This window comes from Haliotis asinina, chromosome 2, assembly GCF_037392515.1.
Source record: "Haliotis asinina isolate JCU_RB_2024 chromosome 2, JCU_Hal_asi_v2, whole genome shotgun sequence".
Lineage (NCBI taxonomy): Eukaryota > Metazoa > Mollusca > Gastropoda > Lepetellida > Haliotidae > Haliotis > Haliotis asinina.
Genome location: NC_090281.1, coordinates 99134361 through 99160379, shown reverse-complemented (window position 1 = coordinate 99160379; position 26019 = coordinate 99134361). Strand labels below are relative to the sequence as shown.

General features: G+C 39.3%; 2 protein-coding genes across 6 annotated transcripts in view; both read left to right on the top strand.

The window, feature by feature from the left end:
- The window catches only part of LOC137274681 (probable deoxycytidylate deaminase), a 195160-nt gene extending 181678 nt beyond the window's left edge, over nucleotides 1–13482 (top strand). For 4 of the 5 annotated variants that reach the window (XM_067808017.1, XM_067808019.1, XM_067808018.1 and 1 more), the window contains 4 exons: nucleotides 3778–3872; nucleotides 4208–4340; nucleotides 7863–8067; nucleotides 9295–13482. In XM_067808017.1, coding sequence (XP_067664118.1) covers nucleotides 3778–3872; nucleotides 4208–4340; nucleotides 7863–8067; nucleotides 9295–9337 — 476 coding nt within the window. In that variant the 3' untranslated portion in view covers nucleotides 9338–13482. The remainder of the gene's footprint in view (nucleotides 1–3777; nucleotides 3873–4207; nucleotides 4341–7862; nucleotides 8068–9294) is intronic. The other variant, XR_010956190.1, reaches the window with a different exon arrangement.
- Nucleotides 13483–16107: 2625 nt separating this feature from the next.
- Nucleotides 16108–25358, top strand: LOC137274683 (uncharacterized). Its single transcript, XM_067808020.1, has 6 exons — nucleotides 16108–16441; nucleotides 19400–19514; nucleotides 21196–21284; nucleotides 21667–21783; nucleotides 23673–23729; nucleotides 24056–25358. Exons 1-6 carry the CDS (start codon nucleotides 16370–16372, stop codon nucleotides 24158–24160), a joined length of 555 nt encoding a protein of 184 aa, XP_067664121.1. The 5' UTR covers nucleotides 16108–16369; the 3' UTR covers nucleotides 24161–25358.
- Nucleotides 25359–26019: the final 661 nt, after the last annotated feature.

Genomic DNA, 26019 nt, shown 5'->3' with positions numbered 1-26019 from the left:
TAGAGTATCCCTGCTATTAGTGGCAATTACCTTTCAACTAAAGGCACGCTTCCCTTCTAAAAATTAAACCCGGGAGCCTATATAGAGGCTGTAGAGTTGTAGAGAATCCCTGATGTGTGAAAGAAGAGTTTATCGACACAGTTTAATCTGTCTTCGCGGCGAATCGAGAAATGAAGCCAGTAAGCCATAACATACCGACTTGAAACTTAACTACAAATCTCCTGTCCCAATACTGACACTAATAACAATTATTTGCCTTAAACTGAAGTGACAAAATAGTTCACTTATCTTCTACATATAGGTTTTCAGTTGCCACAACACTCAGCGAATTTAATCTGATGATGACCGGGCTCAATCTAATACTAAGCTGCTGCCATATTGGCTACACTGGTCACGTGACGAGGTGAGGCATACGTTCAACTTGGAGTTTCTCCTTCTGCATAATTTCCCTGACCTTATGTATCTAGGTCATACTTCCAAATATATCAGAGTCGAGCGGCTATGAGAGCCGGGTCGATGACATTCCCTTCCGGTACAGTAAAAGACGCGAGAGGGTTTGTTTTCTCTCTATATCAGAGACCTGTCTATCTTAATGGTGTAGGAGGACGCTGTACAAAGCAACCGATCACCGTAGCGCGAAGATCGCTTTGTACAACGACATCCGGTTTTATTTTTTTCAGTTAGACCCCCAGACATTCATCATGACACCGTGATGATGCTTCATCTTTCAAGACCAAGTTATCAATGGCTCATATGTAATTTTCGTGCACGTGTCATTGTCACAAACAGGCAGGAGGGATCGTGGGTGCAGTGGGTACCAGTCGAATTGCGCCAATAAGTTTGGTCAAACTGACCCTGAATGTTGCCACACGGGAATATTCAGAATGCCCTAATTAATTAATAGTAATAGTAATAATAATAATAAATCCATAAATGCATAGCTGTTTTCAACGGTAAGTGTTCCTCCCAAATAATATTTATAAATTGATATATATTAGAACTATTAACAAAACCTAACACAACAATTTCTGGGGCCTCACAAAAGTAGCTAAATCATAAATGCCGTCAAAGTAAGTACAATATATACGGTTGAACCACTAGTTGTTAATCTGCGGAAGAAAGAATATAGGACACAGATGGAACACTTTCTGAAAGGGTAGTTTAGCCTGAGATATGTTCACCATAACAATACACAGGAGATATGAACCCTGCAGTCAGACAAGCACCCAGTGGTGGATGGGATACTACAGTGCTGTCTTTAAATACAGTGGTCTCTATCTGTAGAGTTATCTACCTGTATTATGGATAGGCACATTCCAGCACAACCAATCCAGCATGGAGAACAGCACCTGGTTGTTATTATATGTATACTAGTCTGTGCACAGATTGATGCTCATGCCGTTGATCCAGACCGCCGCCATATAGGGCGCTTGCACACACACATTTTCATCAGTCGTCACCATTTCATGTTCTAGTCTGCCCTTGAATGTCGGCCCACCAACTTCAATCTCGATACCCTGATTTCTCCAGCTTCACATTGACTTCCCCTCAGGCATCTTAACAGATGCTTAATACATAGCGTATTAATGAATGGCCATGCTGGTCACCCCTAATTAGTGAATGGCTTGGTCTACAGTAATCAATATGGGAAACAATAAGGGACTAAATAAACATTCTTCTCTAACACCATTGGAATAATCAAAATAATCAGATAGTTTTCACCCCTCACTGACAACTTCACGTCATGTATAAGTTGAAGAACATAAATATATTTCCATGGATACCATTAATCAAAAGATAAGATAATTTATTTTGGTTACCCATGTCGAATGCTTTCTTGAAATTCATCAAAGCACAGTACAATCTGCCTTTATTCAAGTTAAAGAATTCCAAAACTACCAAAAGGTACCATCAGACATATGCATGTGCCTAGCAGTGCCATAAAAAGGAGTACAACAACGAAATGCCCCTATAGTTATCAGGTTCATTACTACTTCTCTTTTTCTATGTGGATATCATAATAGCAATGGTCCTACACACTGTAGGTATAGTGCTGTATGACATGTGACAGGTCATACCACTCACTGTAGGTATAGTGCTGTATGACATGTGACAGGTCACACCACTCACTGTAGGTATAGTGATGTATGACATGTGACAGGTCATACCACTCACTGTAGGTATAGTGCTGTATGACATGTGACAGGTCATACCACTCACTGTAGGTATAGTGCTGTATGACATGTGACAGGTCAAGCTACACACTGTAGGTATAGTGCTGTATGACATGTGACAGGTCATGCTACACACTGTAGGTATAGTGCTGTATGACATGTGACAGGTCATGCTACACACTGTAGGTATAGTGCTGTATGACATGTGACAGGTCATACCACTCACTGTAGGTATAGTGTTGTATGACATGTGACAGGTCATACCACTCACTGTAGGTATAGTGCTGTATGACATGTGACAGGTCATACCACTCACTGTAGGTATAGTGCTGTATGACATGTGACAGGTCATGCCACACACTGTAGGTATAGTGATGTATGTGATGTGACAGGTCATGCTACACACTGTAGGTATAGTGCTGTATGACATGTGACAGGTCAAGCTACACACTGTAGGTATAGTGCTGTATGACATGTGACAGGTCATGCCACACACTGTAGGTATAGTGATGTATGTGATGTGACAGGTCATGCTACACACTGTAGGTATAGTGCTGTATGACATGTGACAGGTCATGTATTGTAGCTTGGTGTGGATAGAGGCAGCCGACTGAGGCACCCTGTATCACGAAATCATTCTCTTTAGCGTGTGGGAGTTAAGAGAGAGTGACAGGTTAGTGTGTGGGAGTTAAGAGAGAGTGACAGGTTAGTGTGTGGGAGTTAAGAGAGAGTGACAGGTTAGCCAGTGGGAGTTAAGAGAGAGTGACAGGTTAGTGTGTGTGTTATAGAAAGTTAGGAGTGATTTTGTGTTTGAGTGAGTTTGTAAATGAGTGGGTGTGAATTTAGGTTGGACACTGTGCTCATTGTTACATTTTGTCGTGTTGTTCCCTTCTCTACTTGGGAAACTAGTCTTAGCTGTGGATTCTGTGAAAGTTATCTTGTAATACATGGGACTGCCATACGTGGTCTGGTACTGGACTGTTGCTGCAGTTACATGTGTTAAGCCCAAACTAACTCGCCATTCATTCCGTTGCTCACAAAATGAGCCTGGTTTGATTAAGTGCTTATATGACTGACTGCAACATGTATCCAACTGGGATGTGCTCACAGATAATCAAGACACATACACAGACAGTTATCCTTTCATGAGGTTTACTGAATGCTTGCATTACTCTGTCGACAGGTAGTTGAACTCTTGAATTCCAGAGCTTATCTGCAGTTTATAATGAAAATGCTATCTCTAGTGTGAACTGAAAACAGCTGTCACATGTACAAGCAAACGTGCATTGCTCTCAGATTCTTATCCAGTTTTTAGCAAATAGACAAGGACGTGATTGTCCTGTCGGTGAACAACAGCTAGTGTCAGCAGATTGCCTGTGATTTGTTTAATTACCTCAGCTCTAACGCTAAGAATCTGGTATGTGTAACCATGGTAACTGACATTTTTGTTTGTTTTTGATTTCTAGATTCATTCACACACAATGTAATTATCACAGCTAGTTTGCCTTTTATGGCAAACAGAATCCATTTAAAGGGATCATTAGGACTTGCTGTTCTTTTGTGTTGACATTTTCTGTAAGTATATGTGATGTATTTCCAACAGGTGTCATAATGAGGTCTGATGTTATCAGTTTGGATGAGATGTACATGGCAATAGCGGTGGCAGCGTCCCGTCGAAGCAGAGACCCAGTGCTGCAGGTAAACATGTCACTGAAGACGTTGTTCAAACAACAGTTTGGCAATAATATAAAGTCGGATCAACCATGCTTCAAAGATAAAAGCTTTACCCAATCGTGTTTCGGACCAGGTAGTGCTCCATACCAAATTATGTGTTTGGACCAAGCAGTTCTGTGTACCCAGTCATCTGTTTAAATCAGTCAGTGCTCTGTACCGGATCACCTATTTATATTGTTGTTCTTTGTAATTACTGCTTAAATCCGTCATTTACTTTGTGACATCAGTAAACATTGTTGTTAAACAATATTTCCAATGTATGTACAACAAATAGAGATATATTGGTATCACTGTTGTAGGTTGGCGCCTGTGTGGTGGACAACTATGGCAGAGTGAAGGCAGTTGGCTACAACAACATGCCAAACGACGACAATGACAAGTACCCATGGTGTAAGGACGACCCGGATCCACTACACAATAAAGGATTGTATGGTAAGAGCATATTGGGTGTTGTTCTCTGAGTCATGTGATGAAGGTTTTGGTGGTTTCACCCACATGTAAGTCAGTCCTGACTCCATTGTTTACAGACAGCCGCCGTATAGATGGCTGAAAAGTGGACTGATGAATGAATATAACTCAAAAACTGATAAACATGAAGTACTCAATGAAATGATGATCTTAAAGGCCACATGCAATGAAACAAACAAGCATCATGAAAACACAATTGTCACTTATTGATGACATATAATATACATTGCTGATTGTGGAAAAGCAAATAATCAAAATTAAGAGTGTACAATCAAGTACAAAGTGCAATACTTTTTTCTTTTTTTTAAAAATGTTTTTATTTCCCAAAGTAAATGTTGACATTGTACATTGCAAGGAGCATTCTGCAGGACAATGTTGCCCTTCATTCTTTATCATATTAGGTTACGTAACACATCGTACAAGCCCTCTTCATCCCCCATTTGTTGATCTTAGTACTTTGTACATAATATCAATGTTACAGTACATTGAACAATACATCATACAGAGCATCTTGTCATCCTTTTATTCTTAACATAATACATTGTGCAAAATATCCTATACAATTTCTTTGTCAACATCATGCAAGCATTGTCATCATCTTCATCTTCATCTTCATCAACTCAATCAATCATCTTCATCTTCATCAACTCTAATCAATCATCTTCATCTTCATCAACTCTAATCAATCATCCTATATTCAGGGTGGATGCTATTGTATGCTTCATTTCTTTGTCCCAGGCTCGTATGCATATGAATTCAAGTGTACGGTCCAGTTATCTTCTACTTGTGTAGCATCTACTGCACAGCTTGCAATTAATGTATGGAAGGAGGACCAGAAAGCATAGAATTTTGCTGGATTTGTATTAGAAAATGACATATATTTGGTAGCTTTATAGTAATGAAGTATTTCCCTTTGAAACACTTTAAAATTTGGTTTTATATTGTTTTGGCTTGTTTTTTATAGCATATATTTCACTATTAAAAACACCAAATTAAGCGGATTGTTGTTTTTGCCTTGAAACCAAAGATAATGTTTTCATGCGTCAAAGTTATATTTCATTCAAACAATATATCAAGCCAGTTGGATACTTCCGTCCATACTTTCACTGTATATCGACATTCACACAATAAATGTGTGATTGTTTCAGGGGCAGATTCACAGAATGAGCATTTTGAGTCTGTATATTTCATCAAATGTAACTTATGTTTGGTCATTAAATCTTATGGGGAATCTTGAAGTGGGACCATCTTAACTGTATACTTTCTGTGCATCTATTTGCCAGTCTTCTTTGTTACATTGTTTTACTGAGAATATTGGTCTTGTCTCAACTTGAGGTAATGAGGTAAAAGTATGTTATAAAAGGATTTACCCATTTTGATGTTGTCCACAAATGCAAGATTTGTTAAAGGGTAGTGTTAGGCATTGCACCTGCTAGGTCCGACCTGTATCAGGTACTTCCTGAATCTGCAATATGCTACTACAGTACTCTTTATACCTTCAAAACACAGGAAGTTTATGTTTGCAATTCCATATTTTTTTCCAAATCAGCTTTATGTAAGAAGTTTCCATTATGATGTAACATATCACAGACGAGCATCATTCCTTTCATTCCTTTCAAAATCCATAAACAGTGATAGTCCTGGGATTTGATATGTTTCAGTACAGTCCATTACATCCTATATCTGTCTTGTGACTTCTCCTGTATATCTTCCTTCAACTAAACCTTTGTGGTTTTCATTAACAAAACGTGGTAATACCCTCCTTATTCTATAGGTATAACTGCTGAGGCTAATTTATAGGTGGTATAAAAAGTGATATTGGTCTCCACGATTTTTAGCAATTTTGTACCTTTAACACTCTTAGGGAGACATGTGATAAGACCCTGTTTTTGTGATACCAGCATAGAACTGTTTTCACATGCATGATCAAAAATAAGGTATTGAATGGTGCCTTGATCTGTATGTCAGTCTAATAGTGGCCTTCAGGTTCAGGGCTTTAGTTTCCACCCACTAACGTCCATTTGGCTCAAAAGTGGACTGATGAATTGCTGTATAACTCCAAAACTAATAAACATGAAGTACCAGTGAATAGCTGATCTTACAGGTATAATTAAAACACAACTGATGACATACAATACACACTGCTGATTGTGGAAAAGCAAATCATAAAAATTAAAAGTGTACAATCACGAATCAAAAGTGCATACTTGAGCTTACCTGGCCAGAACAGGTGGGTGCGCACCCCAGTGTAACAAAGATTTTTCATCAGCTGATTCAGTTACCGAGGGCTTATTGTGTGTGTACGGAGATGATCTGTTTAACTGGCATTTTACAAGTATCATGAGCAATAAGAAAGTAAGATTTTTTATGGATAACAGCTTCTTTTATTGTGTATGATGCAATGTTTCTGTATGGATTCATGTACCGTTGTCAAGCAGGAGTGTCACTGGTACTAGAACCCACACTGAAACACCTCTGCATTTATGTTCGATCCAGTCAACAAACATGGCTGAACTACCTCATGACTGAGAACTGTCATTCATCAAAGTACAAACCAGAACTTAAAACTGACAATGTGAGCTTGCACCGGTTTCCGTTTGATCCAGTCATCCAGAAAATGCAGTTTGTTTGCCACCCTCAGACATAATAACATGTCATGTGTACAAGTATGACACCTGCCTGTCTGTGTAGTTACATAATGTGTCAGAGTCAGAACTGGTTAAGACCAGTGTATATTTATTGCGGCAGACCCAAGATGTTTGTAATCACAAGAAACACCTCTTGTTTTTAAACTTAGATCCGCAGTGATAATCCTTGCACACATCACATACTGTGTTTTAACGAGTCGCCTTCCCAGTTCAAGCAGCGCAAACCTAATCACTGCACATGCACTATGGATGCAGCACAGCTGCTGAAACCACTTTTTCCCCCAGCGCTGTGGTGAAATTACAGAATCGTTTGAACTCCAGTTTTGCAGGGTTTTTTCATTGCACTATTTTTCTACTTTGGCATTTGCATTTTTGATAAATTGTTTTTACACCAAAAAGTCCACACCAAAAGGAGTCAGAACCTGTAAGGTTGTGTTTAGCTTAGCATGTGACCTGTTTCAAAACATCAGACCAAACCTTTGAAGTGTTTGCAGAATATATGTACAGAAGATATCATTAAAATCTTTACAGAGTTCACTATTTGTTACGAGGGAGGAGTACAGAGAAAGGTACAGCCAGGTGTTTGAGAGGCACCTGTACAAGTGCTGACAAAGTTGTTGATACATTAAGCTTTGCTGTGTTGTCTCCATTCTTTCTTGCACCCTTGGCTGTCCCTTTCTTTTCACTCCACCCTCGTACCAAATTGTACAGCCAAATGGACTGTTGGTATGGTGTGAATGTACATCCGGCTGTATGTTGTGTACAACTGGAGATGAAGATGTTAGCATTGCAAATCTCAAAGTGCACATGTGTTAGCGTATCTCTCTCTTTTTCCCAGTGTGTCACGCTGAACAGCGAGCAATTGCGTCTTGTGCAGGGGATTTGAGAGGCTGTTCTATCTATGTGACACTCCACCCCTGTAATGTTTGTGCAAAGTTAATTGTCCTCTCTGGAATGAAGTCGGTCACATACCTAGATGATCGACATGGTATACGCTATCAAGCATCAAGAAAAATCCTAACTAAGTCTGGAGTTGAACTGAAGTAAGTACAAAAAAAACTTTTCAATAATGTAATGTGCTTAAAATGGATAAAGCTACAAAAAATTGCAATTGTGCTAAACACATATTTGAATCGTGGCCCAAAAGAATGCATATTTTAGAATATTTTAATTATTATTGTTGTAGTTCTCAGATATTAATATATCATGAAGTAAAGTGGGTTCGAGTGATACTGGCACAGACAGGCTAGTTAGCTTCATCATCAGCTCATTGCCAGTACCAACCAAGAAGTCTATAGAGAATGTGCTGACTCCCCAACTCTGCATTTCCCAGGGTGCTAGAAGGGGTGTGCTCCATTCAGTAAACCCAGCTGTCTGCACATTTGTCATGTCATCCTGAAGTTGGTCAATGTGCATTTCCTTCAACAGGGACAGAGCAGTCAGTTTTATTAATGGTTTTATTAAACATGACAAGATCAGGTGTGTCGGGATACATCTGAGGCTGTTGAGGGGCCTATTCCATGAGACCCTCACAATCTGGGGCCCACTGTGGATGGGCCTCTGATTCATTACCACAGTCATAAAAGAAATGAGCCATGCCATCATATTCTTATGATATTGTGTGTATGTCTGTGTTGGACATCCACTGACAGCATGTTGAACAGTCATGTTAAATCTATTACATAATCTACATTTTATGTATACATTTCAATGAGAAATCACTCATTGATTTTTACCTGTACAAAGTTCTGAGCCTCCTGAAATTCCTTGTTTCACACTTCAAGCAGCTCTTCTCTTTAAAAGCCTGCTCATAAACTCAGTGCCGCAGTTGTCCAAGTCATTTAAATTTATGGCTAGATTGTCAAAACTTAATCGTCTCAAATTATGTAAACCCAGCTAGGATCCATGCAGGAAGCAAATGTACTTAAGTCCACATGGTCCTTAGTATGGGAATCTAACTTCAGTCGTTGCCAATATGCAGCCAGTTCTTCATGATCTATATTTTGACACAAAACCACACGGAAAGCCAGTTTCCTAGGCTGCCAACTTCACAAAAGTTTCCTCAAAAGCATACTCATAAAGTCAGTGCACCAATTGTTAAAAGTGACGAAAACTGAGTCTGTATCAAGAAACTAAGCTTTCAAGACATATATTTCTGTGCCGTCCTGCATTACAGAACCATCAACATATCCACTGACACTTCGTCCAACATCCTCGGCTTGTTTACATATTGATGTTGCTGTTATTGTTATTATAATCATTCACTTCAGAAAGTATCATACAACGGGGAGGACTCTGGTCTGTAAATTATGATGCGACATCTACAACTAGTACAACAGCTTCTGCAGACATCACGGTCTCACCATGGTGAAGCAGCTGAAGTCCAGTTTGGTTTACATACCTGGCACGGTGGCTATCTGATTTGTATTATATTCGGGGTGAAATGGCGGTGTTAGTAGAACCGTAGTATTTTACCTTTGGTTCGGTATGCCAAAGTGCAATAAAAACTTTGATATTTTGGTTTTCGCACCATCATTTTATTAACCTTTTAAAACCTTTTCTACAATGTCTAAAAATCAAATCATTTTGTCAAAATCTGTGCATTTCTATGTCTGTGCTGCTATTTTCCAAGAAGTAAGTTCTCATATTCTGAACCAAATCAAACTGAACCAAAGGCCTTGGACCTCAAGACTTACACTACCAAGGTAAGAGTATTACATTTCACCCGAATATTATATACCATGGCAATAACAAAGATGAAATCTAAACAATGTGATGATCAATGTTGAACTGCACCAAGTTAGTATGTTAACTGGGGTTGAAATCTGCCAATGACCTTGCCAATGTATGATCAACTTTTGACAAGACCTAAAAACTCCAAATACATCCATTCCTCCTTTGTTCTTGATTCTAAAGGTCCATAACAATCACTGGTCCATCTCATACAGTTGGTTATTATACAGAAGATCAGTTACTAACATAATTTAGAGAATGTATGGGAGCACTGGGAAAACATATGATAAAAGTGCTGAGAAGCTCAAGTGTTAAGAAAATCAATTTGTTGTCCCCTGCCACAGTGCGGAATGGGGGACTATGTATTCAGCGGCATCCATATGTCCATACATACATATGTCCTGATTTTTATTAACGTGATAGCTTATGAACTGGTACCCAGTAGCTTCAAATTTGGTGACAGCCTACACTGGGGGATTTCATTTGGTGACCTGGACCTAGTTTTCAGGGTCACCACAACACTGACCACTTTCAAACTTATGTTAATGCAATGTCTCATAATACATTGCACCCAATGTTTTCAATTTTGTAGACAGTCCACATTGGGTGATTATGCAGACACCAGTCATTTCAGGCATCTTGTGTCACCAAGCAGTGAATGTGAAGTAATTATTTCGTTCTTCTTTAGTAGCAGTGGACATTGCCATATTCCTGGCAAACACTTGTTTGAGCTTGGAGGCTACGGTCTTAAATCTAAATTTGGTGAGATGAATGATTTGAGAAAGAGAGCATACAGACTTTGCTTACAAAACAGTACAAATCAGCAGATTACATCCTTTTCTTTAGTGCTAAATCCAGTTTAGTAGTGATTAGTAGTGATTTCAGGAAATGAAAGTGCTGTCCATTAAATGGCCAGGATTCCACATCCAAGTCACTACCTCCAGGGACAACCAAGCAGAATATGTTAAGTCGGAGAGAGCAGTAAACAAAGTTCATGTCAAGGGGTTTTGGTATTTACAACCGGAGAGCCCAGCCACCTTGATCATCCCTGATAAATACAAGCTGACTAGAGGGATCTTCCTTCAATTTGACAGTAGAGAAGACAACCTCAATTGCATATTGTTCTTTTCTATGGCAAGAACTCTGGATCGTCAGTCAAGATCGCCCATTGGTTTGCTGATGGAACTTTGAAGACTGTGCTACAACTGTACTACCAGTTATTTACAATTCACTGCCTGCCTAAAGAAACGAAATTATTTTGTCATGTTTTGGATAGCAATTGTGTGAGTGGCAATTGTCCTGTTATATGCTGTTATATTCCTCTTGAGATTGGTGTTAAGGTGTCAAATTAAAGCATGTGCCATCTGAAGAATTCCGTGAAACATGATGGACCAAGAGTTAAGATTTCCCAAAACAGTGTGTGCTCCCTTTTTTGATATCTTTCTTTTTGAATATTAGAACTTCTGTTCAGACTGGAAAATAAATATCAAGGTGATTTACTTAAATGTTTTGTGATATGATCAAACAAGCTCTTCCTTCTGTTTCCAAGGAGAGAGTACATGTCATTTTCTCTCAAAATATGGGCTTGTTGGCTTCCTGAGTTTATGATATCTGACCCAATCTGGTCTTGCAGCATTAAAAGAAGATCGAAAAGCTACCCATGCCAATGGTACAGTGTGGCTTTGAACTCCTTCAGAACCCATCCTGTTGTCCCCATCTTCCTCTGGCTGAGCCAGGTCCGTGAACCTCAGACCATATCACCTCCTTTAGTGGTCCATGGCCTTGTCTGTGAACCTCAGACCATATCACCTCCTTAGTAGTCCATGGGCCTGTCCGTGAACCTCAGACCATATCGCCTCCTTTGGTAGTCCATGGGCTTGTCTGTGAACCTCAGACCATATCACCTCCTTAGTAGCCCATGGGCTTGATGAACAGATCATGCCATGGCAACAGACTTGAGACGATCTTTGTCAGTTTGCTAACTTTGTGTCTTGTCTCAGTGCAGCACAAGCAGTGCATTGCCAGTGTATCCTACACGGTGAACATACGAGGGGATGTCAATAAGTTTTGAGCCTTGAGCATTTTTCATACCCAGGTGTCACAGCCTATGGTACGACATTGAACCTTGGGGTGTAGCTGATGTGGTATATAAGTTTTGGTATCCTATTCTCAGAAGTTATTGAACAGCTCACATTGACAGAAAGAGACCCCCCTCACGGCAGTGAAAATGAATAAAATTGAGTATAGAGCAGTAATTAAGTTTTTACTTCTTGAAGGAAACTCGGCGAAGAACATTGAAGAAAGGCTTTCAGCAGTTCATGGGAAGTCTTCCCCTTCCTCTGCTACCATCAAACGATGGGTCAATGAATTTAAGCATGGTAGAGAGAGTCTTGAAGATGACCCCCGTCCAGGTCGCCCAAGCACTAGTCAGGAAAACATTGACAGAGTGCATAGACTTGTGCTGGAAAATCGTCGAATGACACTCCACGAGTTAGAGGAGACCACAGGCATTTCACACGGATCCATCGAGACAATTCTTCATGAACTTCTCGTCAGGTGTGCGCAAGATGGGTGCCAAGAATGCTTACAGATGAAATGAAGCAAACAAGGGTCACCATAAGCAACTCCATGCTAACCAGATACAACAAGAATCCAGAAGATTTTCACTTTTGGCTAGTAACCTGTGATGAAACCTGCATCCACCACTGCGATCCTGAGAGCAAACAAGAATCCATGGAATGGAAGGACCAGGACCAAAAAGTTCAAAGCCTCCAGATCAGTGCAGAAGGTAATGGTGACAGTCTTCTGGGATAGCAAAGGCGTCATCCACATAGATTACTTACCAAGAGGAAGAACGCTGACTTGTTTAGGCAAGTGCGACAGTCAATCAAGGTGAAGCGCAGGGGCAAGATCAGACGTGGTATTCTTCTTCATCAAGACAGTGCTCCAGTACACACCTCTCGCGTTGCAGCCGCTGCTGTCCAGGAATGCGGGTACGAAATCTTGCCGCATCCCCCCTACTCTCCAGACCTGGCACCAAGTGATTACCATCTGTTCCCAAATCTCAAGAAACACTTGCGTGGTCGTAGATTTCAGGATGATAATGAGCTTATTGCTGCTACTGAGGCTTGGTTTGAGGACCAAAATGGCGCCAAGATGGCATCAGCGCTTGGCAGAAAAGATGAAACGTGTCTTGACTCACAAGGAGACTATGTTGAAAAATAAATGTGGTTCATACCAATATTTTATGTTTTTCTATGCAAGGCTCAAAACTTATTGACATCCCCTCTACTGTTATACTAATAGCAGTTCTTGTGACAGAAAACTTTATGTGAAAAAGGTCTCAGAATATGAAAGAAAATGTGTGGTGTTTAGGTTTTGTCGTGTAATGTCGGGATAGTGAAGCTTTGGTATAGAATTTGTCTTCAGTAACCCAAGCTTGTCATAAGAGGCAACTAACGGGATTGGTTGACACGTCTTTGTATCCCCATTGTGTAGGTCAATGCCCACGATGTCAGTCACTGGATTGTCTGGTCCAGACTTGTGTATTTAAGTTGTCTTGCATGAATATGGCTGCAGCCTTAAGCAACAAGGCATTATGTTGGTGTGTTGGGTGAATGGTGGGTATTGATATATATGTACACAGAGGACGTGACTTGTAATTTGCATGTTTTATTGTTCATTGTATATTTTATTGTATTTTGAATGAAGGGTTCGCCACTGAATAGATTTATGTTGTTTTTTGTTTAGAAAAAATAATTAATCATGTGCAATATCAGACTAAACCCTGTGTCAAATGATCTCACCTCTGACTATTCTACTGATCACCTGTCTCCATGGGTGGTGCCAAGATGGCACAGATTGTATAGTTTCCCTGGCTGGTAGTGTGACAGAGCTGTTGCTGTCAGGGGCTAAAGGTCACTTAGGATCCTGAGGTGATTTGGAGCCACAGAACTTGGGTTTGATGTGTTTTTAGATCCAATCACCCTTAATAGTGGGGCATATGTGCTGAACTGTACTTTCCATAATTTGCGAGGCCACTCTAGGTCACCTTGTCGTAGCTTAGTGCTTTAGGTTGCAGGGAACCGGCTTCCGACCTGACTTGAACCAGTATATGCAGGCGTTCCTCACGGATCATTGTTGGGACCACAGCTGTTTTTAGTTTATGTTTATGACAACGTAGAGGTCATCGGAAGCAATAAACATCCTGTTTGCCAATGATACATCTTTATATTTAATTTTAGATGATCCGATTCACACAACCACTTTTAAGAATATATCTCTGAAACGGATTTAATGGACAGACAAGGTGCATATAAATCCAAACAAAAAAGACAGAGAGTTTCATTTTCATGTACAAGAAATTCTTCCCCCGGTACAAAATCGGCATTACAAGAGACGTATAGTCTCGTCAATGGTATCGCACCACTCATCTGAAAGTCGAAGCAGAAGAAAATATGTTCATTTGTTTTACACTGAGTGAATGAGTTTAGTTTTACGCCGCATTCAACAGCAATATTCCAGGTATATGGTGGCGGACTGTAAATAGTCGAGTCTGGACCAGACAATTCTGTGATAAACAGGATGAGCATCGATCTGCGCAATTGGGGACCGATGACAGGGGCTTGTATTGCTGAAAAAATAATACGTATCATATATATATGACATACATACACACACACACACACACACACACACAGAGAGAGAGAGAGAAATAAATAAATGCCAACTGCTTTCGTCATGTGGATATTATCCAATCAAATGTGGACCCACAAGAAGACGTGGCCTTGTCAGAACTTGGCGTTGCACTACAATCTTATGCACAAGTTGCAACTGTGACTGTTTCTGTCGATGATCTTGTGAATGTCGACAGTGACGAACTGACCGACGAAAGTCCTCTCGCTTTTCTATACAGCCAGTACAAAATTCTATGACTGATTTCTTCAAACGAGCATAACTGCATGAACAGGTATGAGACATTGTATGCACTGATATTTGTTTATGTTTAATCAATGAAGATTATGTCTGATGCCTACTACGTTCGTTTCTTTGTGCGTTTCTTTGTTCATATGGCCCGTGGTTCATACATCAGAAGATTCGCCTATCCGGACAATTTCAATAAACGGGGCACGACTGTATAAGGTAGGAAAGGGATCTAAAGCGCACAAAGTTGTCAAACACCCCACTCTCGATTATGGGCGAATTTTGGGTGGGTGGGAAGCTCTGGAATATACAGCCGCGATTTTACTGAAGGAAAGTCAGATAAATTCCCTTTCGAATAAATCCAAAATTATCAAAATCGGCGCACAGTAACATTGCTTAGAACTCGGGAAAGGACAACTTTTCATTTGTACGCCCAAAACCTGCCTACGAAAATCATCGCATCTCGGGGAAGAAATACTATGTATTTCACTTTAAAACACCCGATCGGCGAAAAAACATAGCATTACCGTAATCGCTAGATATTCCGCTTTCGTCCTACAACCTCTCAAATGAAACAGGGTACTCCTTTACCTGCAATACACGTGGGAAATTAGCGGGTATCGAGTGATCGAGTCCACCATGATTGGTCAGAACTTGTTACTAGAAAGAAAACTTAACCTGGACGCTTGAAGAACAATTTGTGGTTCCAACTTTAAAGTTAATAAATGTAGAATTACTGCAAGGCGTCGACTTCGGATTAGATGGTTCGAAGTCAAGCTCGGGGTTTGGAAATTTTATGGTCGCTCTGTGTGCAATAGCATTCGAATATTACTTTACCTACGAATATATCTAAGGATATATCGTATGCAATTAACGTAAATAACAAATACAAATCCCATTTGTAACATGAAATACCCAACCAGAACTTACTATACACAAACAAGTGTTGGCGCATCTCCTAACATCTCAGGGACGCGGTTCTGCACAAAGAGGAATGTGTGCGTCCATTAACTAATAACGAAATATATAAAACATCTATAATCAAATGCATATTGTGTACACACGCGCGGATACTTGCTTCCTCATACAATTCAGTGGTCAACGACATGGTTGCATATTGATGCTTTATTGCGCTTTCCGGTAACACGTACAGGGACCCGTGTTTCGACTATCCTGTGTTGGTGTTAAAACAGACCGAACTTGTCACATATCATGGCACGAAGAGTTACGTCCCTTCGTTGATAGTTATATTACTTTTCTTTTTAATTAGTTTTAACGATTGTGATTCTTAAGCCCTCTGAACACCACCTTAGAATCGAATCCGAAGAGGGTAATTCCCCGTCTACCGGACCGTTTTCTTATCATATTATATAATTTGACATCAACACCTGTGGAAGTAAGCACTGGCGTTAGCGCATTCCTTTCGAGTGATACAGCGAGGTCAAATGTAGGAGTGCTCATTTTGTCAAGTAGTTATACTATTCATATGTATCAATTGTTATTCATAAAATGATGTTTGTATGCCATCAAGGTATCGTGTGATGAACTCATACTATAACATACATTTATATTGGGGATGTGTACGAGTTTGAGAAAATATCAATTACCGATGCGTTTTTGATCAATGGATGGCCCTTATTTACAGGTAACCGGAAACGCCGCCATTCCAGGTGAGAGAAAATTTCGAAAATGCCCCTGCTCCGAAGATTTTTGTGTTGGGATCTTCGAACAGCGACTGTAATCGGATACATTACTACCACGGTAAGTGTCATCTGACCTTTTAATTCTCGTCACAAGCGCTTGATTAGTTATTACCTGTATTAACAGGTGACACATTTAGAAGTACGCGTAACCCTGAAAGTGAAAATGTCAATCCATGTTCTGCGTTTCCTGGTTTAGGAAAACACAAATCAGGGGACATTTCATGGTGTAGTTAGTTATACCTAATCGTTGGGGGGACGAACAAACTCTATAGACGCATATAATACATTTCTGATCATTAAGTATAGTGTAGTCCAGCGCTATCAAAGTTTCATAGTTTTATAGATTTCTCAGTGTATAATTATGGATACCTCTGAGGATAGTGGCCACCTCTAGTCCTGCAGAAATATAGGAAAGATTTACGTCAGTAACCCCTTATGTTTGAAATCCATTTAATGCCAGAGAATACATGCTGTGGGTTTCATAAAAAAGACTTAACAGTAACCCCTCAAGATGATCCTAACACACACATATATAATACATATCACTATCAAGCTGGAGTTTGGGTCTGCTGAGAGAACTATCACCAAAGTATATCCCATATACCTTTTCACGTAGTGGGTGCTGAAGTTATGTTGGAGATATCCTGAACAGAATTGCTGTATGTTATCATTGTTTATGATTCAGTCTAAGTAAACTTTACACTGCTGTACCGAGTATAACAAACCCTAGCAGAGGGTCGTCTCAGCTAACCTTTTGAACTGACCAGTCAGAAGACAACTGACCAAATCATGAAAGTTAACATTCGCACATACCATTTGAACTTTTACCTTGAAAACATTTGTACTTAAATGATTCTGGATGCTATTTTCTGCTTGATTTCTTCCAAGTGATACATGTGGAGATCAACAATGTTCACACAACAGTCAGCAGTCCGTGACATAACATGTACGTAAGATGGCCTATTGTCTCTTGTTTGCGAGGCGGTGTGTTCTGCGGTACTAACTAACTCTTCACCCTAATTAATTCAATCACCGTGCAACCAACTCAACTGGGCGGGAACATGGCGCTGGGTAATTGAAGTGTCCCATAATATCCCCAAGCAATGTGATCACTTGACAGTGATGAATAAACAGTTTTTTTGGTCTCGGATTTCAGGCTTTTGTCATTTGCTCTGCATAGACGACCATGAATGAACTGTGTATTCTGCAAGTTTTAAAGTCAATTATTTCTATCTAACATTAGTTTGATCACTCAATAGATCTTATGTCCAACAAATATTCAAAAATCATATGGGGTTGATGTACACTGGGACTCTAAATTTTTGCAGCATGTGAAAGCATGAAAGCAGAAACACCACCCTCAGGGTTGGCTGTTTACATTACTCAGCAGTTTATCGCATATGAAAAAGTGATTCATTTCATGTGAATGTACTACTGGTAGAAATTTTAACATATTCACCTGTGCAGTATGTTCTGAGACATTTTGAAAATAGTATCACCCCTACCGACATTGCATCTTACTCAAAAAAAACTTGGCCATCTTCAAGAGAAACCCTGCATTAGCTATATAAAGTCATTTGCATATTTCCGAAAGTCGCATAGGCCTATTGTGTAACTTCACCCAGCACATGGCACGTTGTTTTAAAAAAAGTGGCAAAAAAATAGTGAAAAGAAGTCACTGTCAACCTTAGTTGAGATCTCATGCTATTCAAAATTAGTGTTAAATAGAGCACTGTTTCTTTGATACTTTACGACAGCTCATGATGATGACAGGATGACATTGTATCTTCAAAATTACAGCTTGTGCCCATGCTAGCCGTCTATGCTGTTTTACCAAATACCCTGTAATTGTATGTGTCACTGTTTCAGCCAGTCAAATGAATCATGGACCCCTCATATATGAGGTGTTATGGGAAGTGCACAGTTTCATTGGTGAACAATCACTGAAAGTAGCATTTTTGTCAATATTCTAGGATGTCATCTTGCAGAAATATAAGCTAATAGTAACCATATCATTTGAAACCCCTAAGTTATATTGCACGTCAAATATTTCTGTTTTATGCAGATTTTCATTTGTTGAGAGGCAGTGTCACCAACCAGGCGAGAGAAATAACGGAAAAGATTAAACTAGTCAATGGTGATTTTAAAAGGGAAGTGTAATAGGGGTGAAACGGTACACTGTCACCTTGGTACAGTACGTATTGTGGTACAGGACGCTCGGTTCAGTCTGTTTTGGTTCGTTATACGAGATATGATCATAATGCAGAAAATTCACAATAAGAGCCAAACTCTACCTTAAATTGTACAATAACACAGAAAACTTTATCAGAATCATTGTTAATTTAAGTGAACAAAACTGTCATTATATAAAGTATTAAATAATTACATACATCAATACACATAAGACCTGGGTAGCAAATGGCAAGTGATCCTTCAAGCAGTCGTCTGTATTGTTCTTAAGTTAATGGCATGCACTCCAGATCTCACACAGCATCAGTCAGGTTGATGACAGTTTTGCAGAATGATCAAATGTGGCTAAATGACAGTAACACCTAATTTCAAGTTAAGTCGTCACATTCATGATTTGTGATTGTGAATTCATTTTGTGCATTGTGATAATGAACATTGATGAAGTCTATTGCCAAACCGTGGTACATTCAAGTAAACAGGAAAAGTGCTTCTTGTACTGCAGCATGGCTGTTAGCCTGGTCCTACTTACTTTGGTCTGTTTGGTTATGGCTGCAGCCTATGGCTACACATGGCATTTGATTGTATAGTTATTTGTGATATGACCTCCCTGTAGCCATGGTAACCATAACTGACGTCTCAGTGCAATGTTGACTGGTGGCACCATTTCCTGTCAAACTCCTCTTTATGATCACTCTTCATCTTGAAATAGTGCTGAAAGTTTCATCACTGTTTGAGTTCGACAAGCATGATAGGCAGTAATTCTGTGTTGGTGGTGGATGATTTGGAGCTCCTGTATCATGTCTTTTTGCATTTTTCATGTTTGCAGGTAACGGCCATATTTGCATTGCTTTTGAGGTCTTTGGATCTTGCTGCCATTGCAGATCCAAATTTCGAGATAAGCCAGGGTTTCCATACACCATGGAGATCTCATCAGTCGGAGGGTAGGTATGACTTGATGTACAGGTGCACAGGACTGTATGTGCCTGTGTAAGTGTGTGACTTGAAGTACAGGGCTGTGTTTACCTGTGTCAGTGTGTAGGGCTCTCACGAGTCCAAAGTTTGGGCCTTGAATACTCAAGGGCTCTGGCCTGATCTGGACCTGAGTACCTGACAGTGTGGATGGTTATCTAAAAAACAACATTTAAGCATACACATGGCTGTTCCAACTTCCAATCTACGAATAGTACAAAATGTATATATGAATCTAAGTGTTCTTGAACAAAGCAATTGATATTCAATGTCCGTGGAAGCATCTATTAAGATACTTAGACAAGCATTCATTGACTGGTGCTGCATTGGATATCATATAAAGATGGATGTTTAACCTTTTCAGGATTTAAGTCTTCAACCTAGTCCAAGTGGAAAAGTTAGTTTGAATGCATGTGTATGTGTTGATTGTTGAATATGTAACACTGAAGTATGCTGGATAAGAATGACTGAATATCTATATAGAAAACAAGTTGAACAACGAGAGTGAAGTCTCATTGTATCAAAGTGTAACGAAATTAATGCAAGAAGGCCAAGTTTTAAAGAACATAGCTTATTATTGAAACACAACACATATCATACAACCATTTCTTTCATTTTTACTTTAGAATGTGATGCTGAAAGTGACATAATTTTATCACAAAACAACAAGTCAGCTTCTTGAAGTTAAAATATGAACTTGTATGCTTTCATATATAGTCTAGCAATATGGCTATCATATTTACTTCAGATAAACAAATTTCAAGTGTGAAAGAGCATGAACTGATACTGAAACAGTGACGTTTTTACTGACATTACTGATGTACATATATACAGTCCATGAGTTTGTAATGTGGGGGGGGGGCAGTGGTTAACACAAGCAAAGTAGCAGTGCCAATTCACACTTATCAGAGGGGTACACAAAGTGCGCAGTCTAGACTACCAGTTGTCCGACTTTTTCATTTCCAGCACGTCACAACATCAACAATGACATGTGTGCAGGGCTGCGTGTAATGGAGAAAACATGCTTCTGAGGTTTTGGTAGATGATGCAGAACTGGATGGGGAGGGATTTCCTGACCACAATGTTTTTCGCATTGTCTACCAGAACTGAGGGAAAGTGTTTTCTCTTGTATATGTACCATCATTGATGGATAATTGCAGTGTAGGCGATTATTTAATGAAGCTACATAAAAGTAACTGAAGGTTATGTAAAATCAGTTTAATGACAGTAACCACATCTTTTGTTGGCCTGGTGGCCATGTGGTAGAGCATCTGCCTGCAGATGTGTGAGTTGCAGTTCCAGTCTTGATAGGGAAAACATTTTCACTTTAAACTTAATCTTGAACGAAATTTTTCAATTTCAATTGATTTCAAACACTCATATATCATTTGAATGTTGATGTTCATATAGAGTTAGCAAGAGATGATGGCAGAAAGTAAAACCTAGGACGAGGTCTTAGTAACCTAAAGTAAAACCTGTCCCTGCAAAACAAAAACCTCAAATGCGGTTATTCTGGAAAAACAAGAGATGACCAAGTATATAGTGAGAAGCACACTTCAGGTTTATATATACCTGTGTCAGTGTGTACCTGTGTGTTTCAGTGTGACCTGATGTACAGTGCTGTGTGTACTCAGTGTGTGCTGTCTGTTCCAGCCTTCCTGGCCAGTGATATTATCGTGCTCGTGTTCCACCTTGCAATAATCCTCTTCTCTGTCTACATGTCGGTGCTGGTCTCAAACCGGGTAAGTAGATGTCGGATTGGCGGGGGTACTACACATGTACCCAGATATGAGTACCTGAACACAGAGATGCAAAGCGTCTACATATCTTTGTTACAATCTCTGGCTGTTGTTGCTTGTAACAGTGAAAGCTTTCAAAATCACTCCCACCAAGTTTGGACTTACATCCAGAGGTACAGTCCTTGGCTTGATTTGGGGTCTCCACAGCAAGAATCCATTGCTAGTGATACTTCACTTTCATTGTTGCCCATACTCTGACTGCCAGTCAGTTAACTACAGAGCTGTTATTTATCAAACTAATAAAACAATAATTCTCAGTATTGACAATTATTCGTGTTATAAATGACTGGATATTATTTCTGTATGTAGTGATTTTGTTTTGCAGCACTTTGTGATGTACATGAATGAGACCAGATACTACCTGTACACCATCATCACATACGTTTTTGTTGAATTCTGCTTCTCCGTCTTCGAGTTCTCCTACTATGGACTAAACACCTTTGTAAGTACAACACAGGCTAGCAGCACGGGTAGCGAAACAATGGATCTTGCAACCAAGACATTAGTTTAGTGCTTGGATTACTGATTCAACTTCAAGCAGTGATTGTTTAGTTTAGGCAGTATCTGAGGCCACCAGGAAATAGAAACACCAGGGTCTCCTTTCACAAAGCAGCCTTTACTATTGTTTACCTAACACGCATTCTTTAACATTGCACTAAGGTTACCGTGGTGCCATATGATCAAGTCAGTGCCTTGTGACAGGAGGCCCAGGCAATCAGCCACGTCTTTGTTGTTTGCTGCATGACTGCTGATGCAGGTAGTTCTTTATGTGCTGTATTTCAAATGTAGACGATAATTTAATGAAATGATGACATCCAGGATGTATGGCTAAAATGTAGTGTTGGAAATAAAAGAAATATGGTTTTAGGCTGTTACTCTGTATCCTTAAAGGTTATGCAAGTGCAAATAGCTAGCCAGTTTGTGTTTCCTACTTGCTTTTGATTTTGACACAGCCCCTGAGGTAACTGATTTGTCTACAATTTTGTAACCCTGACTATATGTCACATTAAGGGCTTTACACATTCTATAGTACACCCTGTCATAGCTGACATGTTTCTCAGCATGAATATGATTCATTATGTTGCTTTTATCTTGTGTCAAACTCATCATGTTGATATTGAAGCCAAAAAGTATTTTCCAAGCATTTCCAGCATTACTTTAATTTGCATAAAAGCATGGTTTGTTCCAAAGATGTTACTTTGGACTTCGAGAAAAATGCATTGCTCATTTCTGCACTAATCACTAATCTCCCTGCGACTGAGAATGTAGTTAGGCAGGACTTACTTCAACAGATATTTCACATATTAATTTCATAAATTGTAGATATAAATGTGTTTCCGACAGTACTTTAGTTCTAAATCCAGGTTTTTGTTTGAGATGGGAAACATATTAGTACTGTAGTATATTATACATTGTTGGCTGTGTTTCTTAGTGATTTCTTGACCCATGTTGATATGTAATGAAGATGGATTTGATAACTTGTTTTCAAGTGTGCCCTTAACATGATTTTCAGTTCTGAAGTTAATTAATAATTTCTTGCTCTGTGTGTGGACGATCTGGCTAGGGCATCAGACTGGTGATCCAAGTGAGCTTGAGGTGTTGGGATCACCCCACCTGTGATCTGGTGTTAAAGTCTTTGAGTCAGCATTGTGTGCAGACTCTTTTAGTGATGTCACAACCCCTAGCATATAGTACACAACCCTGTGCGCTTAAAAGAACCCACAAATCTGTTGGTGTATGACCAGATGGCGGCCACATGAATATGTGCAAATACCTAGTTGTGGGTACAGCAACATGCAGTAAACCTGGACAAAGTACTGTGACTGTTTGTCCGAGCCCACCCAAATATGAATGGGTAACTTGTAAGGATGAGAAAGCTGAATAGCTTGGTGCTCTTAGTGGCTTTTTAGATTTGTATGTTTCCCGGGGAGTTGAGATTGCGAACACAATGTGCCATCAAGAGTGTCATTTAATGATCAAGGGAAAATTAATACCAGCACCTTTAGCATGTACTAGTTGCGTTGATATGTGACTACAGAAACATCCTATAATACTGACTGTCATGTATGTTCAGGAATGTACAAACAGACTGATGTTGAAGCAAGCACATGTATCATCTCGTGCAGGTAGAAGGGAGCATGAGTTGTCAAGGGTCAATAATGCTACAAGTGTAACCCAGTCACCTCAGGTGTAGGGGAAGTTGTGCTGTGAAGAATTAGTGAAGAAAGAAAATACTGTGTCCAGATGAGTCTAAGATAGTAAGAATGTTGTATTTGCTGGTATGTATGCTGTATTGTTGCCCAGCTGATGAAAATGCAATGGTTGTTACAGAGACTTTCCTTCGTGGTGTTCCTGTGGCTGTACTGGCTCATCAAGACCTGCATCTACGTAAGTACCTCACCATCCTGTATATGTACATCTTGGCAGACCAGTACCTCACCTTCCTGTATTTACACTTTATGACAGACCAGTACATCACCATCTTGTGTTTATACTTCATGGCAGACTAGTAGTACTATTTGAATTATCTCCCCTGGTAGTTACGCGTGTCACTTTGGATGTACTCTGAGGTAATATGTCTGTGATGGGTTTGGCATTCCCTGTACTACGGCAGGGGTAAAACTTTGTTTGGTCTACATCACCAAAACAGTGTGTGACTGGCAAAGCTTTGAAATCTGTTATTCTTCAATGCTGTGAATTTTGTTTATTTTCAGATATGTTTCTCGTGTGTGCTGTACTCGAGATACGAGCAGATGGCTGATGAGATGGCCATGGAACTGCGTTTCTCTGAGAAGAAGTACAGTCACTCCTATGCATAAACAGTTGTCTAGGAAGTAGGACCAGGCAGGTGAAGAGGACACTGGTTTCAGCATCAGCAAGTTCCTCTTATATCTTGCCATATTTGGAGAAGATTCATAAGAACCTTTGTGCTTTATTACAACTGTCATGTTGGGCACCAGTTATAAATATTCATGATGTGTCAGTTCCAGATTCCTAGCTTTCTCCTTGTCCTTAAGTACAGAAGAGAAATATGTGGCACATTGCTTGTAATTATCAGCATAATAGGCAACTATGTTTATGGGAGTTGGGCAGACATCTAAGGTGAATTGTAATGTGATGAAGGTTCATAATGTACTAAGTATAGAGAGATCTGAGAAATCTTACAGAATTTGCGACAACCACTTACTTAAATGAGCAGCCAGTAATATAAGACATTCCACTTCATTTTGACAATGTGACAGCCACCAGTGTGGACATATTGCGTGTAAATACTCCATTGTAGACTAGGTGTCACAGAATCAGTAGGTACGCAAACGTTTTGTGTTTAGTCTTGGTGTGATCCTATCTATTGTTTTCTATTCCAGTTATTATTGTCTATCATATCCTGATCTGAAGTGTTTCATTGACAAGAATATCAAATTTCACAACATCGTCTTTAATCACCACACAAGAACAGTGCCTTAAACATCTATAAATGTCTTCATTAGACAGTAAAATGTGCTTCAGATTATCCATTTCTACTTGGACCTAATGCATATAAATGGTTTTGGTAGGTGCATGGTGCTGAATACATTTTCTTAAAAGCTGGCAGGTTCTTTCATTTACAAACTACAGCCTATGATATAACAGCTGCATAGGGAAGTATGATACTGTAAATAGTATTCATATAGTAATAACCTGATTTTCTCTATCATTGTTGATAAGTTTCATGTAACCTTTGTATATATGTCACTGAGAATTCTTAACAACCATTCATAAGATAGTTACAGTTTATATCCTTCACACAGAAAACCTGATTTATAAATTAAAACACCCCAGTGTTTGGTTGTAAAGTTCACAAAGCATATGTTTTATTAATAAATCAAATTGTCATTGTGCAATTTTCATTTTGTAAAGTTCAAATATCAAACGTTTCTTTTGTGTGATTATATCTGAAATATGAATTGTCACCATGGATCATAATGTAATTTTAAATATTTTATACTTAAATAGAAATAAATATTTTATAGACAATGATTGGAATGTTGTGTTTGATGTGTGTATTGTTGTTTCAACTTGATCATGAGCAGGAAGGCCGTGAGAAGTAGGTATCCCTTGCAAGACGGGTGGTATCTCAGTACATGTTGTTGTGGATCTTCACTTTTTGGGAATCAACCTTAATGAAAGTGGTCCAAAACACATTCCAGCTACTTTTCTTGGTTGAGTGCTATTTACTATTTGAACCCCTCCATCAGAGCTCAAACCCACACTCTACATGCACAATATGTTTATGACTATAAAAGGGCTGAAGCCATGTCATGGTTTCTTAAATGTTTTACAACCTCAAGCTTGACTGAAATGGAACCATTTTCGTACCTTTGTTTTGTGTAAGTGAGATAGCACCACTTTGTGTTCTTTTCACAAAAAAAAAAAAATGTTACATACCTAATCTCATCTGGTGGACAACGTGGAAATTTCGGTAAGTAGAAGAAATTTGAAACTTCTTCAGAAACTAGAATTTTGGCGTGAGATAAAAAATTGTACTCGTAGGTAACAAATACCGCATTATTCCTAGTATTTCAAAAGTGTTCATGTATATCAAACTAAATCATAGCTGCTTTATTGAAACATCGAGCAGTTTGGAAATGATAAATCGTACCGAACTGTAAGTCCGCTATAATTATCCATATTTTCCAAT

Coding starts and splice junctions, on each gene's coding strand:
- LOC137274683 (XM_067808020.1), top strand. CDS start 16,370: ATGCCCCTGCTCCGAAGATTTTTGTGTTGGGATCTTCGAACAGCGACT. Junction 19,515..21,195: donor GAGATCTCATCAGTCGGAGG/GTAGGTATGACT, acceptor TGTCTGTTCCAG/CCTTCCTGGCCAGTGATATT. Junction 23,730..24,055: donor TCATCAAGACCTGCATCTAC/GTAAGTACCTCA, acceptor GTTTATTTTCAG/ATATGTTTCTCGTGTGTGCT.